At 52.1% G+C, this 18,834-nt stretch overlaps 1 protein-coding gene across 2 annotated transcripts; it reads right to left on the bottom strand.

The window, feature by feature from the left end:
* Positions 1-141: 141 nt before the first annotated feature.
* Positions 142-18,373, bottom strand: LOC126578103 (uncharacterized peptidase C1-like protein F26E4.3). Of its 2 annotated transcripts, none has more exons than XM_050240375.1 (8): positions 18,149-18,373; positions 3,057-3,211; positions 2,788-2,971; positions 2,370-2,662; positions 2,120-2,303; positions 1,849-2,048; positions 1,621-1,778; positions 142-1,536 (listed from the first exon to the last, which is right to left on the bottom strand). In XM_050240375.1, exons 2-8 carry the CDS (start codon positions 3,205-3,207, stop codon positions 1,306-1,308), a joined length of 1,401 nt encoding a protein of 466 aa, XP_050096332.1. In that variant the 5' UTR covers positions 3,208-3,211; positions 18,149-18,373; the 3' UTR covers positions 142-1,305. The 2 variants fall into 2 exon arrangements, with proteins under 2 accessions (XP_050096332.1, XP_050096333.1); XM_050240376.1 differs by lacking the exon at positions 18,149-18,373 and adding an exon at positions 5,905-6,057.
* Positions 18,374-18,834: the final 461 nt, after the last annotated feature.

The raw sequence follows: 18,834 nt of genomic DNA, 5'->3' as shown, positions 1-18,834 counted from the left end.
ACTAGATAAAGGTTCTAGAGTGGACGGTATCTGAAGCAATTTACTCGGCATACTCGGCAGAATACATCTCTTCAAGAGGAGTTGCTAAAGAGTCACATTCCAGAGAGGCTTTCGGAACCACTTCATTTGCAACTCAACCTGCTGTTTGCTTCACACTCTTTATTGTATATATCAGCATTATAATGATAATACATTTACATTCATGTGTATATAGCGAATTAAATGACGACTATACCATTAAATATATATAAATTTGAAAACTTAAAAACAAATACACAATCCTTACGAGTGAACAAAAAAAACGACGACGGTAACATCTACGCCAAAATACGTGTGTGCATGTGGTTTACGTGTTATAGATTCTTGGTTTTTTGGACAAAACAAAAAAATGGGAAAGGTTCGCAATACATATCTATATCATTTTGGCACGGCTGCTATCGACCGAATGGGAGTGTGAGGAGCACGCGAGGGAAAAATCGATCGATCAGTTGTTTGTCACAGTTTCGTCGCGTGTCTCGTACACGCAATACGCGAAGCACTAACACATTCGCTACTTCGCGCTAAGTTGGAGGCGAAATGAAATCGTTAAGAAGGATGAGGAAATAGCGGAAGGAGACGGGCGCTAAGATCGCTATTCCGGCGAGGATTGATAGCCGCTCTTACATATTTATCGTCTGCGCATCTTCCGACACGTCTACACTCTACACATTTACATAAAGGTTGATTAAACTGGGAATCGAACAAAACGTGAATATTCCTATACGCCTATGCGCTCTAGGCCCATGGGGCTATATAACCGAGGCACGCACTAGCTCTAGGACGTTTTTAAACAAACAATTTTCTTCAAACAAATGAACACCATGGAAAGCAGTTTTAGTTTTAGTGGGTTGGTAGAGTGTGTTCGCTTGAGTAGTTTGAGTGAAATGGCGCTGAACACTGGTTAGCAAGAGGCTCGCTGTCGTCCGGCTTTGGTTTGTGCAATCGGTGTTTCGTTTTGCGCCACAAGAACCAATTGCAGTTTCGTTAGAAATTTAGTTTTTCTTTTAACAGACATAAAATGGCAAATGAATTCTCGCTCTTTCTCTCTCTTCGTTACATGTGAGCTTCCGCCGGGACGATTGACCGCACGCACAATCTCATCGGCGTCATTTCTGCTTTTAATACTGTGTGCAGCTTCACAGCTTAGAATAGGAAAATGGAGGGGGGATATCGGGAGGGGAAATTAATTACGCAAATGCGCATCTCGATTGTCAGAAGTGTCCTCCATGGTAGGGAGGTGCTACTTGATGACGCAACCTCATTAGCTTAGCCACGTCTGTGGACAGGATAGTTGCGCTGGTGGCTCGGATGGGGAACGTAACCGGTACCGACGATCAGCTCCTGCAGCTCGCCCAACTGGCGCACCGGCTGGACGTGCTGGTGAACGTACGGGTTGGAGGCAAGCACATAGCTCTCGATCTCACACTCGTTCGAGCCACGCAGGATCCGGAAGCGCCCATTCTCACCCCACCAGGTGCCCCAAGAGTTGACGGCGATCTATGGTGAGAACAAAATCGACACGGAAACAGTTAGTCATATTTTATCACCCTAAGGGATAACGCTGCCGGTGCCGACACTTACCCAATACTTGACCGTATCATAGCCAACGCGTTCCTCGCCCCAACCGATCAACCGCACCGAGTGGTAAGCCGAGCGTTCCTCTGCCGGTGTTGCCGCGGCCGAATGACGATAGATACCGCTCTGGTAGGAGAAGAAATCCCGATACACACGGATAATAGCTGCACGCGAGAAAGGAAGCCCAAAATAATTAGCAAACGATAGGAAGAGTGGCCTGCGACTTCCCCTTACCCTGAACGGTGCCACGCTCCTTGATTTCGGTCATGATGTCGGTTTCGTTGTTCAGACTGTACGCCGGACCCATCCGGTACATCGCGGTACGGTTCACATTCTGCGGCAGTTCACAGTTGGCCGTGACAAGCGTATCGCCTTCCCGGATCTTGCACTGGTTCTTACCGGCAATGTAAGGGTAGCACTCATCGTTTACCACTCTGAAAATGTGAAATCGGAATCGGAAGTTAACGTAAATGTTTGCAGGATAGCTCCGCTAGCCAGTACATACCCAACTTTGCGAAGATACTGCCAGGCCGTGTCCAGATGGCCACCGGTACAAGCTTGCTGACGCCGCACGCAAGCCAACAACTGCTGTGGAGCCAGCTGTACCTGCTCCCGACCCTTCGAGAGAATAGCGAAACGATCCGATGCCATCGTAGTCGTCGACACTGCCCAGGAAGATCCACACCAGCCTAGAGAGGGAGAAAATTTTACCAATTACTACAACTGTTTCCAGCGAGAGGTCCCAAAAAACTTACCTTGATCGCGCGCCTCACTGACAAGTCGGGGCCAGTGATCGGCCGCATCGAAATGGGAGGGAAGCGGACCGCCTCGGTTGCTCAGCCGCTTCATCGCCTTCACCAGGATCTTCGGCTGGAACGTACCGAGACGCAGCACCTTACCCTCGTCATACTTCCGGCCCCACCATTCACTGTAGTTACCGGCCTTCCAACCGATCGAACGCTCTAGGTGATGCAGCTGGCGCAACAGATCGTCATCGACCAGGCAAACGTTGTCGGTGCACGTGACGGTACCATCGAGATTACACTTGCTGCAAGTGAGACATTAAACCGCCCACCATCACCACCACAACAACAATCGAGGGGAGTGAGAATTAGAGAATCGATCGATGATGACGCGCAAGCCTCTCAGGCTGCCTCCGGGCGGATTACCAACCAAGTGTTACAGTTGTCGACTACCGGTGGGTCGAAGGGTGTAAAGTAGCGGTTCTTGTGGACGCAGCGCTCCAAACGGGCCGGTGGCGACGGCGTCGTCAAACCCAGGCACACCTCCTCGTAATCCGGGCAGCAATCGCCATGTTCGCCTCTATCGCAAAACTCATCACAGTAGCACATGGTCGCTAAACGAGGCGAGGTGAGAAGCAGGAAGCAGGCGGTTACGATACGGATTCACACGCTCTGGTCAGCGTCCTTTCTGATACTTACTCGAGATTGGTTGAGCGCAACCATCCTGCCGATCGTTGCAGCATCTATCGCGCCGTGCTGCACAGTACGGTCCAGGGAATTCCGCTCGGAAACGGCTGGATTGGGCGGTTGCTACCGCCACCAGCATCAACAGTGGTAGCCAGGACAACATTTTGCTGTAGTTAGAAAGAGAGAAATGAACGAATTATAGCGGAATGATCTCGTAACCTAATACTCGAGGCGCCCCGCATCGTTACTCATTATGTTGGGCATCGGTTCGAAGAAAAAACACGCAAACGACAACCTCCAAAATTGTTGTAGCTGGTCGTTAGAGGCTCGCTTATTTACTTTGTACAACAACAGGCGCCGCTTCTCTCGTACACACTTATAGACAACACCTAAGGGCAGCCCAGAGCTGGAACGCTAGACTATTTCGGGGGTTTTCCCAATCTTTAAACAGTTGCAACCGTTTGCCACCGTTCGAAACAAGTCACACACGGGGGGGGTTGAAAGGCGCGACACCTTTGCCAATGATAGACTCGATGCGATGACGAATGGAAGACCGTAATTCGTACATCTCCGACCATGCTTCAGCACAATGCCAGTCGATTGTTTCGGGCGCATTTGCGTCGTCTCAATAGTAGGCTGGTGCGTGACGTCAGTGTTGCTACTTCGACTTCGGTATAGGCATCCCCAGGGACACTAAGTAGTAGCCTACTCGGTTTGTTTGAATTGTTTGCTTCGTTGGTTCAGGCATGGCTTATTGGCCCCTTATCAGTGCGAGCGGTGCTGGTGAAGAGACTCTTCTGGTGGTTGAAGGAAGCGACTCAAGCTTTTCGGCCATCGGCGCGAGCCAGCTTTTGAAGATCGCGGGGGGGGGGGGGGGGCCACGTAGAAAGTGTGCGAAATGTATGCCAGATTTGCAGTGGCCGCCTCTCCATCTCCAAGAGGAAAAAGAACCGCCAAGTGTCGTCGACCGCGACTGCTTTTATATCCTCTGCATCCTCTGCATAAGAGCGCGCGATATCTTCGCGATCTCCGGTTCGCAACACTCCACACCCGTTTCCACCCCGTTCCACGTCCTTCGCCACGCCGCTGTGTGACTCATTAGTCAGCGAGAAGGGGCCGCACAACGCACTTCACGCCGTGCGCCATTTACAACCTGAATTCGAAAACCTCTTGAGGAAGTTTTAAGAACGGCAATGCCACGCGAAAACAAATGGAATGCCAAAGAAAGGGGGGAACTGCGAGCACTGAAGGTAACCCCCCGGGGGGGCGTGAGGTGTGCCAGAAGATGTGGAGAGGTAAAAAAAGAGAGACAGAAACAAATAAGCAATAACAAATGGCGGTTTAGCAGCAGCAGCATCATCAGTAACAGCATCAGCAGCAGAAGGCACCGTGGTCAGTGGCTCAATTTAACACCGGTGAGTTCATAAATGCGGATAAAAATAAACATCATCTCATGCAGTTTACGGAGGGAGGGAGGGTGGTACAGCGTTCGTTTTGTGGTGTTTTTGGGTGGCAGGGGACAGGTGTGGGAGAGCTGACAGCAGCCGTAGGATCCACCTTTAGCCACTTGTGCAGCGCGCAGGTGGGAAAGGCAGCAGCAGCAAAAGCCGCGACTTAAGATGATATGGCAGCGGCAGCAGCGACATGGCGGGTTGACCATCATCATGATGCTGATTAGAGTGGGTCTCGTTTTTGGTTCTTTTCGGCCGGTTTTTTTTTTTTTTTTTGGGAGGTTGCTGGCTGCCATGCTCGACAAATTTGCGTCTCGAGTCTCGAGTGGTGATCGAGGAGCACCCATAAGCACACACCTCCCGGATACGGGGTATACCTCACCCCGTGCGCGCACAACCGGTAGTCTCTGTCTCTGTCTGTGGTGTCGGTGCCTCTATTGGCATTGACATTGACAGACACAAAACACCGCGCGAGCGGCTACTGCGATGCGAACTTGCGTACGCGAACAGCATACCACCATCAGCACCACCATCAGCTAGTGAACGATCATCGCGATCGCAGTCACCGAGTCATCAAACCTTCCTCGCCGTTTTGAGGTAATGGTGTCCGGTGGTTGCCTCCTTTTTCGACAAATTCTTTTGCAAAATATTTACTTTAACAGTAAATGCAAGTAGAAAGCGGCTTAGTGCTGCGACTGCAAGTGCTGCAAATGGATGTTTTTTTTTGGCAAACGTTGCAGTTCTTCCCTTGGTACGAAGTGTGAATTATAACATTGTAGCGCCAAACACAGGCTACCCAGGCTGGCCGATTAACGACCGAGAGCAACAGCGGTAGCAGCGAAGCAGCTATGCAAACACGATGGAGGCGGCGCGATGATATTCGATACGGTCCTCAAGAAGCGGAACTGCTTGTTAGAACGATACGATCGAAATCAATCTTCGAGAATGAAGGCACCACCAAACGAAACAAGAGACAGAGCGAGAGAGAGAGAGAGAGAGAGAGAGAGAGAGAGAGAGAGAGAGAGAGAGAGAGTCCCGAATCATCGAAAGTGGAACACATAAAGACACGGTGACGGGATCGTGATAACATGCACCTCCTGTGCGCAGCTCCCGATGGCACTGCGACACCAAGATCATTTGTTTTCGTGGGTCGTCGCAGTCCTCCCTGGCACCATTTTCCGCAGCATCCCGCCAGCTCGTTGTTGTGTTGCACAACAAATCATTCCTCGCGAACACCATTCCATCGCTCACGCTTCCGCTCACTATATGCACCGCTCGCGAGCTGTGGTTCTATTTCGTGATCGCGCGAGTCGCACGCCGGTTGTTCTATTTCCTTTGACGAAAAAACCAAAACAACAAAAAAAAAACGCATCCCACGAAAACGCATCCGTCGCAGGAATGTGGCTCACCGCGGGATGGTTCGGACGGGAACCGGGGCCGAGATGATTCACTAGACGCAAACGTGCGCGCACGTGAACAAGAGGTCTCCCAAACACGAGACGCACGACTGCAAACTGGTGGTGATGCGCGATCGGAAGCGAACGATCCGAAACCTTTGCCGACTGTCTCCAAACTGAAGACCGCGTTGTCGCCAAGTGCGGTGAGGAAGGAATAAGATGATGCCTTGCTCGGATGCCAACAACGAGCGCGAACGCGAACGCACATTCGTGCACACCGACGCGGCTTCGGCCGCCTTTCGTTCCTCGCACGATGATCCCCCGCCCCCGATCCGTGATGCAATCTTATCACAAATCTCTGCAGATCTGCCCCACCGAACGCTCGATGCATCTGTTGCTCTTAAATGATGCGGAGCGTATTGGACAGGCCTCTGGCAGGCTGGCTGGTGACTCTCCTGTTGACATTGGACCGACAAATTTATTCTAATCTCTTGTCGCCTCTGGCCTATCCACAACAATCGCCCAGCATAATTGGTCCGCGGCGCTCGGTGTCTTCATCTTCTCGCGCGCGCGCGCGCGCGAGATGTTGATTCACGGCGCCACGCCACGGAGCACCATCCTTGGACGCCGATTAGCCTAATGAATCACGGCAAGGTGAAGAGAGATGCACGCATTGAATCATTATAACCAAAGTGTGCCATGGCGCCACTTGCACGTCAACCGGATGTGCTGTTGCACTAGAGCCTGTAGTGATGGCCACTTGTTTTACAACACTGCACTTCCAAGAGCAGTTACTGCTATTGAATCACACTTGTGCATTTGGCTGTGGATACTATTTTAAGTTATCGGAGCAGAGGGAATTCAGGGAATAAATGTTGTGCGTGCGATTGGCTCTGGTCAATAAGACGCTCGTACTCGATACGTCGCTTGGTAACGGCCAAGCCAAGGTTACTGGGGACCAAACGTACGTACCAACCCTTCCTTTTCAGAGCCATGACTAACGATACCGGCACTGTATCGCCCGTAATGCAGCCTGGTTAATTAATTGCTAAATTTAAACACCGATTAACACCAGTGAAATATTGGACAATGTGCTGGTGTACTACTGCGGGTGTTACGGCCTGCGACCTACTGTTGCCTTTCACCGTGCAGGCGTGTGCGCACGTCCAGGGAGTGCAATGGAATAAGGAGGCCATTTTCAAATATCAAGGATCCCAGGGCATCGTTGCATTTCGGTTGACATTTCGCGGTCGAATTTGATTACCAGCGATAATGATCAGCGATGGTGTCGATTGTTCCGGCAACGGGCTTTGGTCCCCTAGAGCTCGCCTAGCTCGTGCCACGGGAGGCACGCGACCAAAGTGCTCTGGTAGGCCAAATATTTACCCACACTTTTATCTGGAGTGTTAACAGCTTGGCGCGGGAGCGGTTTGTTGAACCAACGCGCGCGTAAATGGCAATCGGCGATCGTCGGAGCGCCGTTCGAAGACGTTGGTTGCGATGGTCATCACGTGTGGACACCATATGTTGGCGTGCGGGCGCACGCTACCCCCGGAACCCACACAAACAGCGGAAGTTAACATCGCCCCCCTCAAGGGATCTTGACTTTCAACTTGGCGGAACTCCCTGTCGTTTCGACATTCCACAGGGAAGAGGTGGATGGAAAAGTGTGGCGCTCGCAAACAAGAGGAATGTAGAGTGCAGGCCATGTCCGCGCTCACCTTCAACCGCTTCGCGATAAGCGCGTGTATAATCGCCGATCAGCTGATACGGCACTTGTGCTCTCTCTCGCTCTCTATCGTGCCGTACGGATTGGCCTTGGTCTTTCACGGTCTCGTAGCGGGCGGTTTGATTGGGTTGGCTTAATTCGCGACATTCCACGCACAGCGCGCAACAATCGCGTTCTGGCGCTCGATGACACGTGGTGCACAGTATGTAATACAGGGAATACCCCCGTGCGCCACGACCTTCGCACCTAATAATTGTCCACAATTTGTCAAGATCACACGCACGCGATCTTGATACCCGGGTTGCAGGGGGTTTGTTGTTGTAGGTTCCATTGTTGCAATCAGCAATCAGCAGCAACAGGAGCAGCAGCAGCAGCACAGCTGTTCTGATCACGGTGAAGAGGAGAACCGCGTCTGGCGTCAACCAGTCAGCTGATGTCAGCGTCCCTTAGCAGCGAGAGAGGTTAAGGAAGTGTTTGACTCCGGAGCACCACGCCGAAGCGATTGCTTTCCCTTGCGCGATGTATAAATTAAACCCCTCTCAAACAGAGACCCGTGATTGTTCGGTATGTGTGCGCCTGTGTGTGTCCCCGTGACACACGGCGTTTGTGTTTGGCCGCGTGTGCCAGGGAAGGGCTAGGGCTAGAAGAGAATTTGAAGTATTTTAATTGATGGCAGATACAAATGGTCTTTTGCCGCCTCCGTCATCATCATCACCGTCGTCGTCGTCGTCGTTCCGTTCTCGTTCTACTCGCCATCGCCACCGCCACTACCAGTTGAGATGCTGCCAAGAGAAACGAAGCGAAGAATTTGCACAAAAAAAACACACACAGTCTCGGCGAGCTTCGGCATTTGTTGTCAGTTGTTGGCGTTATCGAGCGCGGTTTTGAGGGAGATTAGCTCACCTTCTTTTTGGGGAGGAGTGCTCCAACTCGAGGCTGATTCATGCATGCCGTTTTTCGAGGCAGAAGGAAACTCAAGTGGCCCCCCTCCGTCCGGGCTCGGTGGCGGTTTCGAATGGAATCAAGTATGACGTACGCGATAGCGAGAGAGCAGAGCAATGGTACGATAATAGGAAGATGATCTGATGTTCCTAGAAGGCGGTGCGCGCGCTGTGGTCCAAACCAAACCTAAGGTGCGCCCGCCAAGCAAACTGTAACAACGTGGCGTTCGACGTGCGTGGCAAAGTAACCCATTTGACGTCACTTGGCAGCCGGGTACCACCACAAAGCACCAGCCACCCCGCGGGGGGGCAGTGGGATACAAATAAGTGAATGCAGTAGTGCTCGCCGTTCGCCGACTACTACCTACGGATCTTCGGGGTCCGCATTAATCGCCCTCCGGAGAGCATTTTGATAATGGAAGTTCGAGTCCGTCCGGCTTTAACGGCACGGACGGTGGGGAGGGGGGGCATTGTTTAGACGAAAGATATTTGCACTTTGCCATTCACTCCCTGTGATGCCGTAAACACACACCGAACACCATCTCTACCCATCATCCCCTGAAGGAAAAGGAGTAATTTCCTCCCCGCTCTCTGTGCCACATGAATTCGCATGAGACAAGCATAATGGCGCGCAGCGACTATTCCCCGTAGCGAGTGTCCCGCAGCACGCAGATGCTTGGCCCAAAGTTTACAAACATTCTTGTGGGGCTGAAGTGAGGCAGCGAGCGTGGAAACGGCGGCGTTTGACCATCCTACGCGACTCGGTGTTGATCCTCGAGATTTAAGATCGAGCCGCACGCGTTCGATCGCTCGCTCGCTCGCTCGCTCACTGTACCCGATGTGCTTGTATCGCCGTACGGTGGCGCCTTTTGCGGTTACGGATTGGTCATCAAATTAATCAATCCAACAGCCATTACACCAGGCCAGGCGGGGGAGATGTCGCTCGTTTTATACCGGAGAAAGCAGTCCGCCAGCAGGAGGAGGTGCAGCACCTGGAACACTTTGCCCTCGGGGCGGGGGGGGGAGGCACCAGATGCAGTGAAAGTGCATTCGCTGCGTTGCGGCCACATGCAAATACCGGCAGGGAGTCTGTAAGCACCCTCCAACCGTATGATCAAACGTTCAGCAATTCGCTTAGTTGGCGGACGCTGGTAAGATGTTTTTTCTAAGACCTTCCTCTCTCTCTATCTCTCTCGCTGTGGTCGATCATCTTGGTCGTCGTGGTCACGATTCTTTGTGCAGAGCAGCAGCAGCTGGGAAGCAAGTTGTGCAGATCCCATCCCAGCGAGGAGCCCGTATCGAATGCCGCATGCCAACGGACCGAGCGACCTACCGATCGCTTGCGGTCAAACCGGAACAGCGGCGGTCGTGGCTGAGATCACGGAAGGTGGAAGGTGGAACACGTGAGCATAAATCTCGCCACAACCACACCATAAACCCTCTCTCTCTCCTCTCTCTCTCTCTCTCGATCATCCTCGTACCCGGCGATGATAATGATGATGATGATGATGCTGGTTGCGTTGGTCCTCTGTACGACGATGCTGATGATACTGCGCCAGGAGCAACTGCATTCTCTTCAAGTGCGCGCGCGCGCCCTAATTGAGCGCCAAAAGGCCGAAAGATAAGGTCGTCGACGTCTGGCAGTTGGTTGGAACGTAACGAATGGAACCAATAATGCGCCTACGATAGAGCACGGCGATTGATCTTTGAAACGACGCCTCGCCCTCCGGGAGCAGGTTGATCGTTGGTGGATCATATTGTTGCCTGCTGGTGCACTACACCCCGCCCGATATGCTACCGTGGCCCGTGGAGTTCGTGAAAGGCAATTGGCCCCCCCCAGGAACGGATCACGAATCGCGCCCGGAAAGTGACCGATATTTTGTGGTCCGTCCGTCCGTCCGTCCGTAATTCGTGGACTCTCCTCGATCGCTGACTGCTTTGGCATTCCCAGGGTGCGCAACAATCGCACGCTTCACTCGCAGGAAGCACCGCGTTCCCCGTTTCCATCCTGCATCCTGGACTCCCTCCTCTCTCTTTCTCTCTCTCTCTCTCTGACCGGTGGACTAGTGGCAGGTGATTTATGTGTTTTCAATTGAAACCCCGCATCATCGCGGGCCATCCGGGCCGCGGCCTGGCGGATCATCCTTTTTCCAGCGAGAGAGCGAGAGAGAGAGAGAGAGAGCTCCAATTTTGGATCGCACCAGGTCGCACCAGGTCACAACAGAGCGTCCACAACCAAGCACACAGCACGTGATCCCGTGGTGATCATTTATCTTTTCCGCAATTCCTTACCTCGTTTCCCCGCCCCCCTCGCCGAAGTTTGCAGTGATAGAGTTGGAATGCGCGTGTTCATGCGTGCGTGCGTGCGATCGAAATTCCTTTCTATTCTCGGAACCGCTCCTCTCCAGATTCAACTATCTTATAAACTGCGTCGCTGGCTGGCTGGCTGGCAGGCTGGCTGGCGGTCGATCAACGCAATTGAACAATTGAACTCGCCCGGCCAGTCAGTCAGTCCCAGGCGGGCGTGAGTTTCGAGAGGAAGGGACTTCAAACACCGTTCGACCGATACGGGAGTACAAATCAGGTCCAGTTCAGGCCGTGTCTACGGTCTGGTGCGGATTTCTCCGGTGGCAAAAATCGGTGTCAATTGCTGCTCCCCCCCGCGGTCCCGGTAATGGACGTTATGGTGGACGGTAAATGCACCCTTTGGGCCTTGTACTGTTGACTCAGAGATCGTGATCGTCATAGTCCTCGTCTAATGCCGCACCTTGATGTCGAGAAACAATTCCCCACTGGACCACCGGACCACCGGACCATGCAAATGCGTACGCCATGCGCGAAATGTCCAGTTCACCCATTCCGACCAACGACGACGAGCAGCGGTATGTGCGCCAGATTTTGATCAGGAAGTCATAAATAATCCGCCTCCACACGGGAACACCCGGGAACACCCAGAATGGCCGCGCGCAGTGAAAATAGAAAGTCCCACGAGTCCCCCGAGTCCCCCGAGTCCAAGGCGCGGACTCTCTTGTGCGGAATCAAATAAGCAAAACAAAAAAAAAGGGAAACGAAAAGTGAAGCACAAGTACCCAGCACCACACTCTGGCGGCTCGAACGCTGGTGGTGCACGAAGTGGACAATTCATACGCAGCTAAATATATTGGAAATCTGTGTTTTGCGGACCCCAACGTGTTGGGGGCCTCCGCAACAATCCCCGCAGTTGTGTGTGTTATTCTAACACATCTGGGTCAACAACAACAAACTCAGCACAGGCTCAGGGCAGGCTGGTAGGCGTCAAAAAGGAATCGCGCGGCAGCATTGCGCAGAATGGCAGAGGAAGCAGATGATGGTTGTTCATATCGGAGACTCCTCGTGCGCGCGCGCGCGCGCGCGTGATTGTGCTTAGGATGAATTGACCGGAATTGATCTGGTGGCGAATGGTGGACTGCGGCCCGTTCTCCTGTTATGCTGCAGTGCGGGCGCGCACAGTCATAAAAGTTGAATGATTTATGTCACCGATTCCACCGCAGAGCGGTTAAGGATGTTCGATCGTCGCGTCGATTCCTTCTGGTGCTGGTGTAAATTTGCACTCTCATGGTGGACCACCATAATAACCGTGATCATAACCTGTCGATGACGACGAGACCCTCTGGTTGATTCGCTATTTTTATCAATTGACCCCTCCCGCTGAGAGGCATCACCGCGGGGCGCTACCGTTCGGGCGCCATTCGGGCGCCAACTCCCAGTCGCCTTCAGAAGATTTATCAATAAATCGGTATACCGATCACCGATCACCAGCAACATCGGCGGAAAAGGCGAGGCGATCGCGGTAGAACATTAAAAAAAAAATCAATCAGCCGCGGCGCGAAACGTCCGGTGCTGCCTTCCGAGTGCTCTAGAGTCGTGGTCCATATTTGGATCTATTAACGGGCCGCGCGGGCACATAGATATTGACACACATAATCAAGCTGATCCACACGCTGGCTGGCTGGCCGGCACGGTCGTCGAGTGTTAATGTCTTGCGCCGATCTTTGACACGAAACACGACTAGCGGCAGACTGTTGTTTGTCTTTAATTACGGAACCATGTTCTGGCGACAAGAATGCCTCTCAGTGGTCTGCGGTCATCAGCGTGCTGCTGCCGGTGCTGCTGGAGGCCAGCTACACCCATTCCACGGCTGTCCAGTCCAGTCTAGTGGCTAGCGTGACCTGATGATGGGATGACGTAGTCACCGGTGTCACCGCTGGCCCGTTGAGTCATCCCTGCAGGATATGCTGTGCCACCTACACGTGGTGTCACGTCTACAAATCGTAAGTAATTCACATGCAGTGACTTCATGCAAGCTGCCCTTTTCCGGGTCTCTCTATCTATCTCTCTCTCTCTGTAGCTACAACTTCTAGGCCAGGGCCATGGTTTTGACGCTCACCAAGGAGGATAATAAATCAATTAGACCAATAGCACACCACAACACACCTGCAGCAAGTGGCCTCCCAAAAAAGAGGCGTAGAGACAAGGCAAGACAAGCCTGCTGTTGCCATTTCTCAGCCGGCACCATCCCCATCCGTCAAATCCGTCCACGGAAGGGCGAGCGCGCGACACGAATCAATGCCAACCGAAGACATTAACTGGGGAGAAGGAATGAGTGGTTCCCCCTGCCAAAAAGGGCGGCGTAGGCTGGGTGTCCGTACGCCCATAAATCATAAGGACCTCCAACCTACGGCGCTCTGGCCGTAGATCCACACACCAGGTGATGATCAAGTTGCAATCAACCTTAGCCGCCGCTGCTCAATAATGATGATGAATGTCTAATGAATAGACAACGGCTTGGCGACGAAGGAAGGACGGATTGTTAATCGATCGCGACAGAATGTTGTTATTAATGCGATCAACTTTAGCTCCATCACTTTAGCGTCCGTTCCCAGTTTGTTCGAAGCGCGAACGCGAAAAAGATGCCAATAAAATGCTTGCGAGCGCGCGAGAAATGGCGCGAATACCACTTGCTAACCACCATCAACGGTCTGGGGAAGAGACACGCCAAGAGCACGCTCGCCGTGGTGCTGCTGCGTTGGCAAACAAGCAATGTGCGAAGCAGCGCAGAAAAAAACGCGCACGATAACGATGCATCGATGCTAATTCGCAGGGAGTGATGACAGGAAACGGGGGAGGCCGGGGGATATGGAGTTGTCCTCTGTTTCTTAGATCCTCTCGGATGCCTGGCATTGGGCATGGTGTTGTCGCTTGTCTGGTCGGTTCCAGGCGATTCGTTCGTGGTTCCCAGTGCGCGCGCGCGCACACACAAACGAGCGATCGCGATCGCTCATGCCAACGGTATGACATCATAATTTGAAAATGGTGCAACCTAATAAAATGCTAAAAAGCCGTAAAAATAAAATGCTAAAAAGCCGGGGGGGGGGGGGCCCCCCCGTGTTTGTGATGTGGTCGCAATAAGCGAGCTTTTGCATGTTTTTTTTTCTTGTTGGGTTGTTGTTGATTTGGTGTTGCTTCGTTTGGCCAGAAACATTAATAATTCATCGAGCAGCAGCAGCAGCAGCAGCAGCAGAAGGATCTTCCTTTTCAAGAACAAGTCTCAGTTGTGCCAGAACAGCATAGTGCGGAAGCATAGTTTTCGGGGACGATTAACGGGGATTAGTGGCACGATGGCGAGAAATTAAACGAAATATCGAAACCCGGAGCTGCTAATCCCCCCCATTTGGAATGCAAAACCGCGAACCGGGATGTTGATGAGGCACACCGAGCTGATGCTGTGACCTTCAGCGCAAGAATTTGCCCCCAAAAAGGCCACCCTGGGAATAATAACGAAACCATAGCGCTTCGCAAGCAAGCGCGTCTTTTCTGGGTGGCAAAAGTGGACACTTACTTGCGCCGTACCGCACCGGGCACTGCCGCGGATTCTTGCGCCGAAAAATATTCGATTTCGTATGTCAGCAATTGACATCAATCAAAGCAGACCGGGTGGAGCAAATCGTAGCCAGGCCAGGCGTTGCTGTAGGTCCACGCAACAATTGGTCTGCCCCCAAGGGAGCATCAGTCCATATCATCACCACCATCATCATCATCATCAACGGCATAGCAAATGACCCAATTTTTGGGTGGCGCACACTCGTGCTATCAGTGGCGCCAACTCCTTGGAGTACGGCTTCTGATACGCACGCCCTTTAGGAAGCCCCGATAGATACAGATACCGGACCACCCACCATCAGCGTTGCTACTGCTGGTGCTGTTGGTGCTGGTGTTGGATGACCCTGAAAACCTTCCCCCCCTAATCGGGAGCCCTCACTCCCTCGTGCGGTTCAGTGACACTCGGGCGTAGCGGGCGAGCGTATGCGAGACGGACGACGAGCACGACGATTTATGAACGGGCAATTTTTCACGGTTTCCCAGTTCCTTCCCCGATACCCTCCCCCGGGCCGCCCGTCTCGAGGAATGAGGTGGTAAAACGGGCCACCGCCACACGGTGCCATTAAAAATTAACTTGTTGCCAGTTTGCCATCGATAAACAACCTCACTTGGGCTTCGCAGTCAGCTGGAGCGTCATGCGTGCGTAGTGTCTGCTCGGAGTGTTGCGGCTGCTGCTGCTAAAGGTGCGCGCTGGAGCCTACCACACACAGCCGCACGCACGGACACACCACGGTTTGGCAAGGAAAGGGTTGGCTTAATGTGAAATGCTTGTCGAGAATATTTCGAATAAAAATACCGCCTTCGCGCTTCGCGTGGTTTCGGTGGCAAATGGAATGCCGCATGCCGAGGTGGTGTTGGGAACCTTCAGCTTAAACATATGACTAACAATGACCACCCTCATCATCGGCAGCAGCAGCAGCAGCAACAGCAGCGCTCCTTAGTGCGCGATGACGCTCATCACATCGATCACTGATCGATCGATTATCCGGGTTTTTGTGTTCCGGCTTAATGACCCTCTCGTCTCCTCTCGAGACCTGCCCGGCAGAAGGAGAGGACTCTCTGTAAGTACCGCAGGAGAATTATGCAATCGAACGATCATTCATTCTGCTGTACGATCGATCTGAACCACGGAGGGCGAGGAAACAATGGTTCGCCGTTTGTGGTTTTGCAAAGTAATTGCGCACAGGTGCAGTAGCAGCAGCAGCAGCAGCAGCAGCAGCAGCAGAGGATCGTTTGCATCTCTAAGCGCCATTCCGATGTGCTGCTAATGTGTGTTGAACACAATTAATACACTTTGTTTTGTTGGCGATCGTTCCTTCGACGACTACAATCCTGATTATCGTCCAAATACCCGGGTGGGGAGAGGCATTAGACGATCAGCATACCAGCAAAAGGTGTATGTAAATGGATTGTTCGGCAAGTGGTTATCGACACAATTTACCCATTACCATGCCCTGGGCGTATGGCGGACGGTGAGTGAGGACACGCTGTCCTGTCCCGTGTACAGGAATTGGTACAATTTGAAGCAGCCAGTAAGACCTGCTGCTGCTGGTGCTGAACCAGGAGAGCGCGCGTGGGGTGTGTGTTTTTTTTTTGCAGATCCGCCCGATGAATATTCAATCAGCGCTACGCTGCTGCGCTGATCTCAGTGCCCAAAGTGGCATGCGTCGTCGTTTGTGACGTTTTGTTTTGAATGGTTCCATTCCTCGTTTTTCACGTTGCAGATAACCACCACCACGGCCGCAGCTGGAGTGAGAGTTTGCGTTCACGCAACTCAATCGTATTACTCAGAAATGGAGATTAGGCGCCATGACGGTGAGGCCACCCGGGATACGGGGAAGTACTCGTATGCGTCATGCAGTTCCGAGTGCTCAAGACCCCAAAAATAGCAGCACACCGGTCGCTACTTTTCTGAGTAATACCCCCATCTCACCTTAACAGCAGTGCACTTCCAAGAAATTGCAGATTCCATTATCAATAACCCAACAACCAGTCGTCACACTCCTCGTACAGATGATAAACCCCAATTTCGGAGTAATTCTCAGCGTGCTAGATGACGGGACATATTGAGACGGGGAATGGAGTTAACTTTGGCTGGTCGGCCTTCTACGATGACTGATAGTAAACGGGTCGACGCCATTCAATCACAATCGCGCGTCTCAATACGTTGTACTAATTGCTGCTTATCTGGTGCTGCCCTTTTTCTTTTTTGTTTTGTTTCGACATTCGTATTGTCCACAAATCGCACGAAGGAACGCGGAAAACGCGTGTCTTCTATCTCTGTGCACCAACCCATGATAACAGAATGCCCAGTTTGTGTGCGTTTGTAGGTGATTTGCGAGGATTATTGGATCTCCAGGCGAGTACAAGATAGCTATACGTGGCTGCTGCCGATTACGACCAATTAACAACCTGTAAAATATGTGTTTTATTTTATCAATAATCGAGGCCACACTGTGAGCGCGATCTCTGCTTCGAGATCCTTCGATCCTTGACCGTTAACGCAGCTGTCTGCCATATCGTCCGCCCACCGAATGCGACACTTCCAGGTCCCAGCGAGGCGTTCTGCTGTTTACCGCGATGGCTCTACTCTGCTGTGCTCTGTTTGAATTGCACATTCCATTCCCCGGGCACGGCTGCGGTGCCCGATGCATTAGGACGCGATTACGTCGCTGCGATGGTGGAGCGAGATGAGCGTTTGCATCGAGCGTGCGAGGTCGCGGACCGCACATCATGTTATCTGTTATCTTATCGCTCCCCTCCTCTTGTTTTCCCCGTGCATGCAGCCATGCGTGTGGCTGCCAACCACCGGCACCAATGACGGGTTGTTGTCGTTTGATTCAAATTTCATTTTTTAAAGATTCCAAATTGAGCTGCCCCGTTACTTGGTACTTCCCCCCCCGCGCGGGCGGGGGCCGTAACGTATGTTGATTCAGGAGGAAGGGGGAGGGGGGGGCGGAGGGAGGGGTTGCAAAACTTGAACATGAAGCACGACGACACATTTTGGCAACGGAGATTGATCGTTCCCAATCGTTTCGCAAACAGATAAAGCCCCTACCGCTTCTGGACAGCGGTGCGTAGGAGGTGTCTGCGAGGAACACCGCGGAATGCAAAATCGAAAAAAAACGGAGCACAGAACACCCACATTCGCGGACGCCCTCGGCCTCTTGTGGCAGCGCGAGATCCAAGGCATCCAGTCGATCCAGTCGTCAGCCGCTAGCGCGCGCCAATCAAAAGATTCAAACGCACCGGGAAGAAATGTGTTCCTCGACGATCGCGACAACGAACTCTCTTGGCACTGCGGGCTCGGTGGTCGTGGTGGTGCTGAACATGATGACGTCGGGTACGCCATGAAGCTCTTATTACCAAGAACCGCGGACAAAGTACACAAAAATGGTTCATTGGTGCAGAAATGTGTGTCTGTGCAAGATGATCGCGGTCTGGCTCTTGGGGTTTGTGCACAAACAGCACCTTTCCGTACGCTATGCAAGCAGACGGGAGGGACCGCAGCAGCAAGTCAGCAATTACAATCCGCACGCGGTCGATGCGGTAAGGGAGCGTTTAGTAGCAACCACACTGAACCACAAGCTGTTGGTTGTATTTCTGTTTTGTAAACCACCTAAGGAGTTGATATGTGAGGGGAGATCCTAAATCTAACTCAACTAACCCGCAGCAAATGGTGTAGCTCTCGTAGGGCTTCCTGCTCCTTCTTCTTCTGTGCGATCGTTCTTCTTTGGGGGGCAGCTCGCAGCTGGCTTAGCAAACACTATGCACGATCACCGTTAATGTTCGGAGAATGATCACGGGAAGAGGCAAAGCCCCTCAGGATCCTCGGTAGAAGGAGAGTCACTGCACTTGACTAGCTGGCACGCTCTCACACTAGGCCACGAGGTGTTGGCACGAAGTAAATTTGAAAATTTGGTTCCACGCTGTTTTTAAACGGCCGCCGAGAGCCGCCCACTTAGCCCAGACACTCTTATCGAAAAACTGATCGAACTGTTCGAATAGTCGTGTGGAAAAGAATAAAGCCGGGGATACATGGAGCGTATACTCAAGCGTAAATATAAAATTAATTTACACTTGAACTTGTTTACATGACCGGGTTGAGACGCGTAATCCGAATTACACTGAACTTTTATCGACTTTTGTGAGAAAAATAGGGTCTTTTTTCCGAAGAAAAAGATTAAAAACGCTAGTAATGATTACTCACTATTAATGCAAACTACAAACAGGAAATATAGTGAGGCAAATCGCTTGCAAACAGCGTTTACGCTAGGATTTATGCACCGTGGACCTTTAATCTTTTATACACCGTGTAAACGGCAAATGTAAACTTTTTGGCATTGCATTCTG

This window comes from Anopheles aquasalis, chromosome 3 (genome assembly GCF_943734665.1).
Source record: "Anopheles aquasalis chromosome 3, idAnoAquaMG_Q_19, whole genome shotgun sequence".
Taxonomy (NCBI): domain Eukaryota; kingdom Metazoa; phylum Arthropoda; class Insecta; order Diptera; family Culicidae; genus Anopheles; species Anopheles aquasalis.
This window is presented reverse-complemented; position numbering and strand designations above follow the sequence as displayed.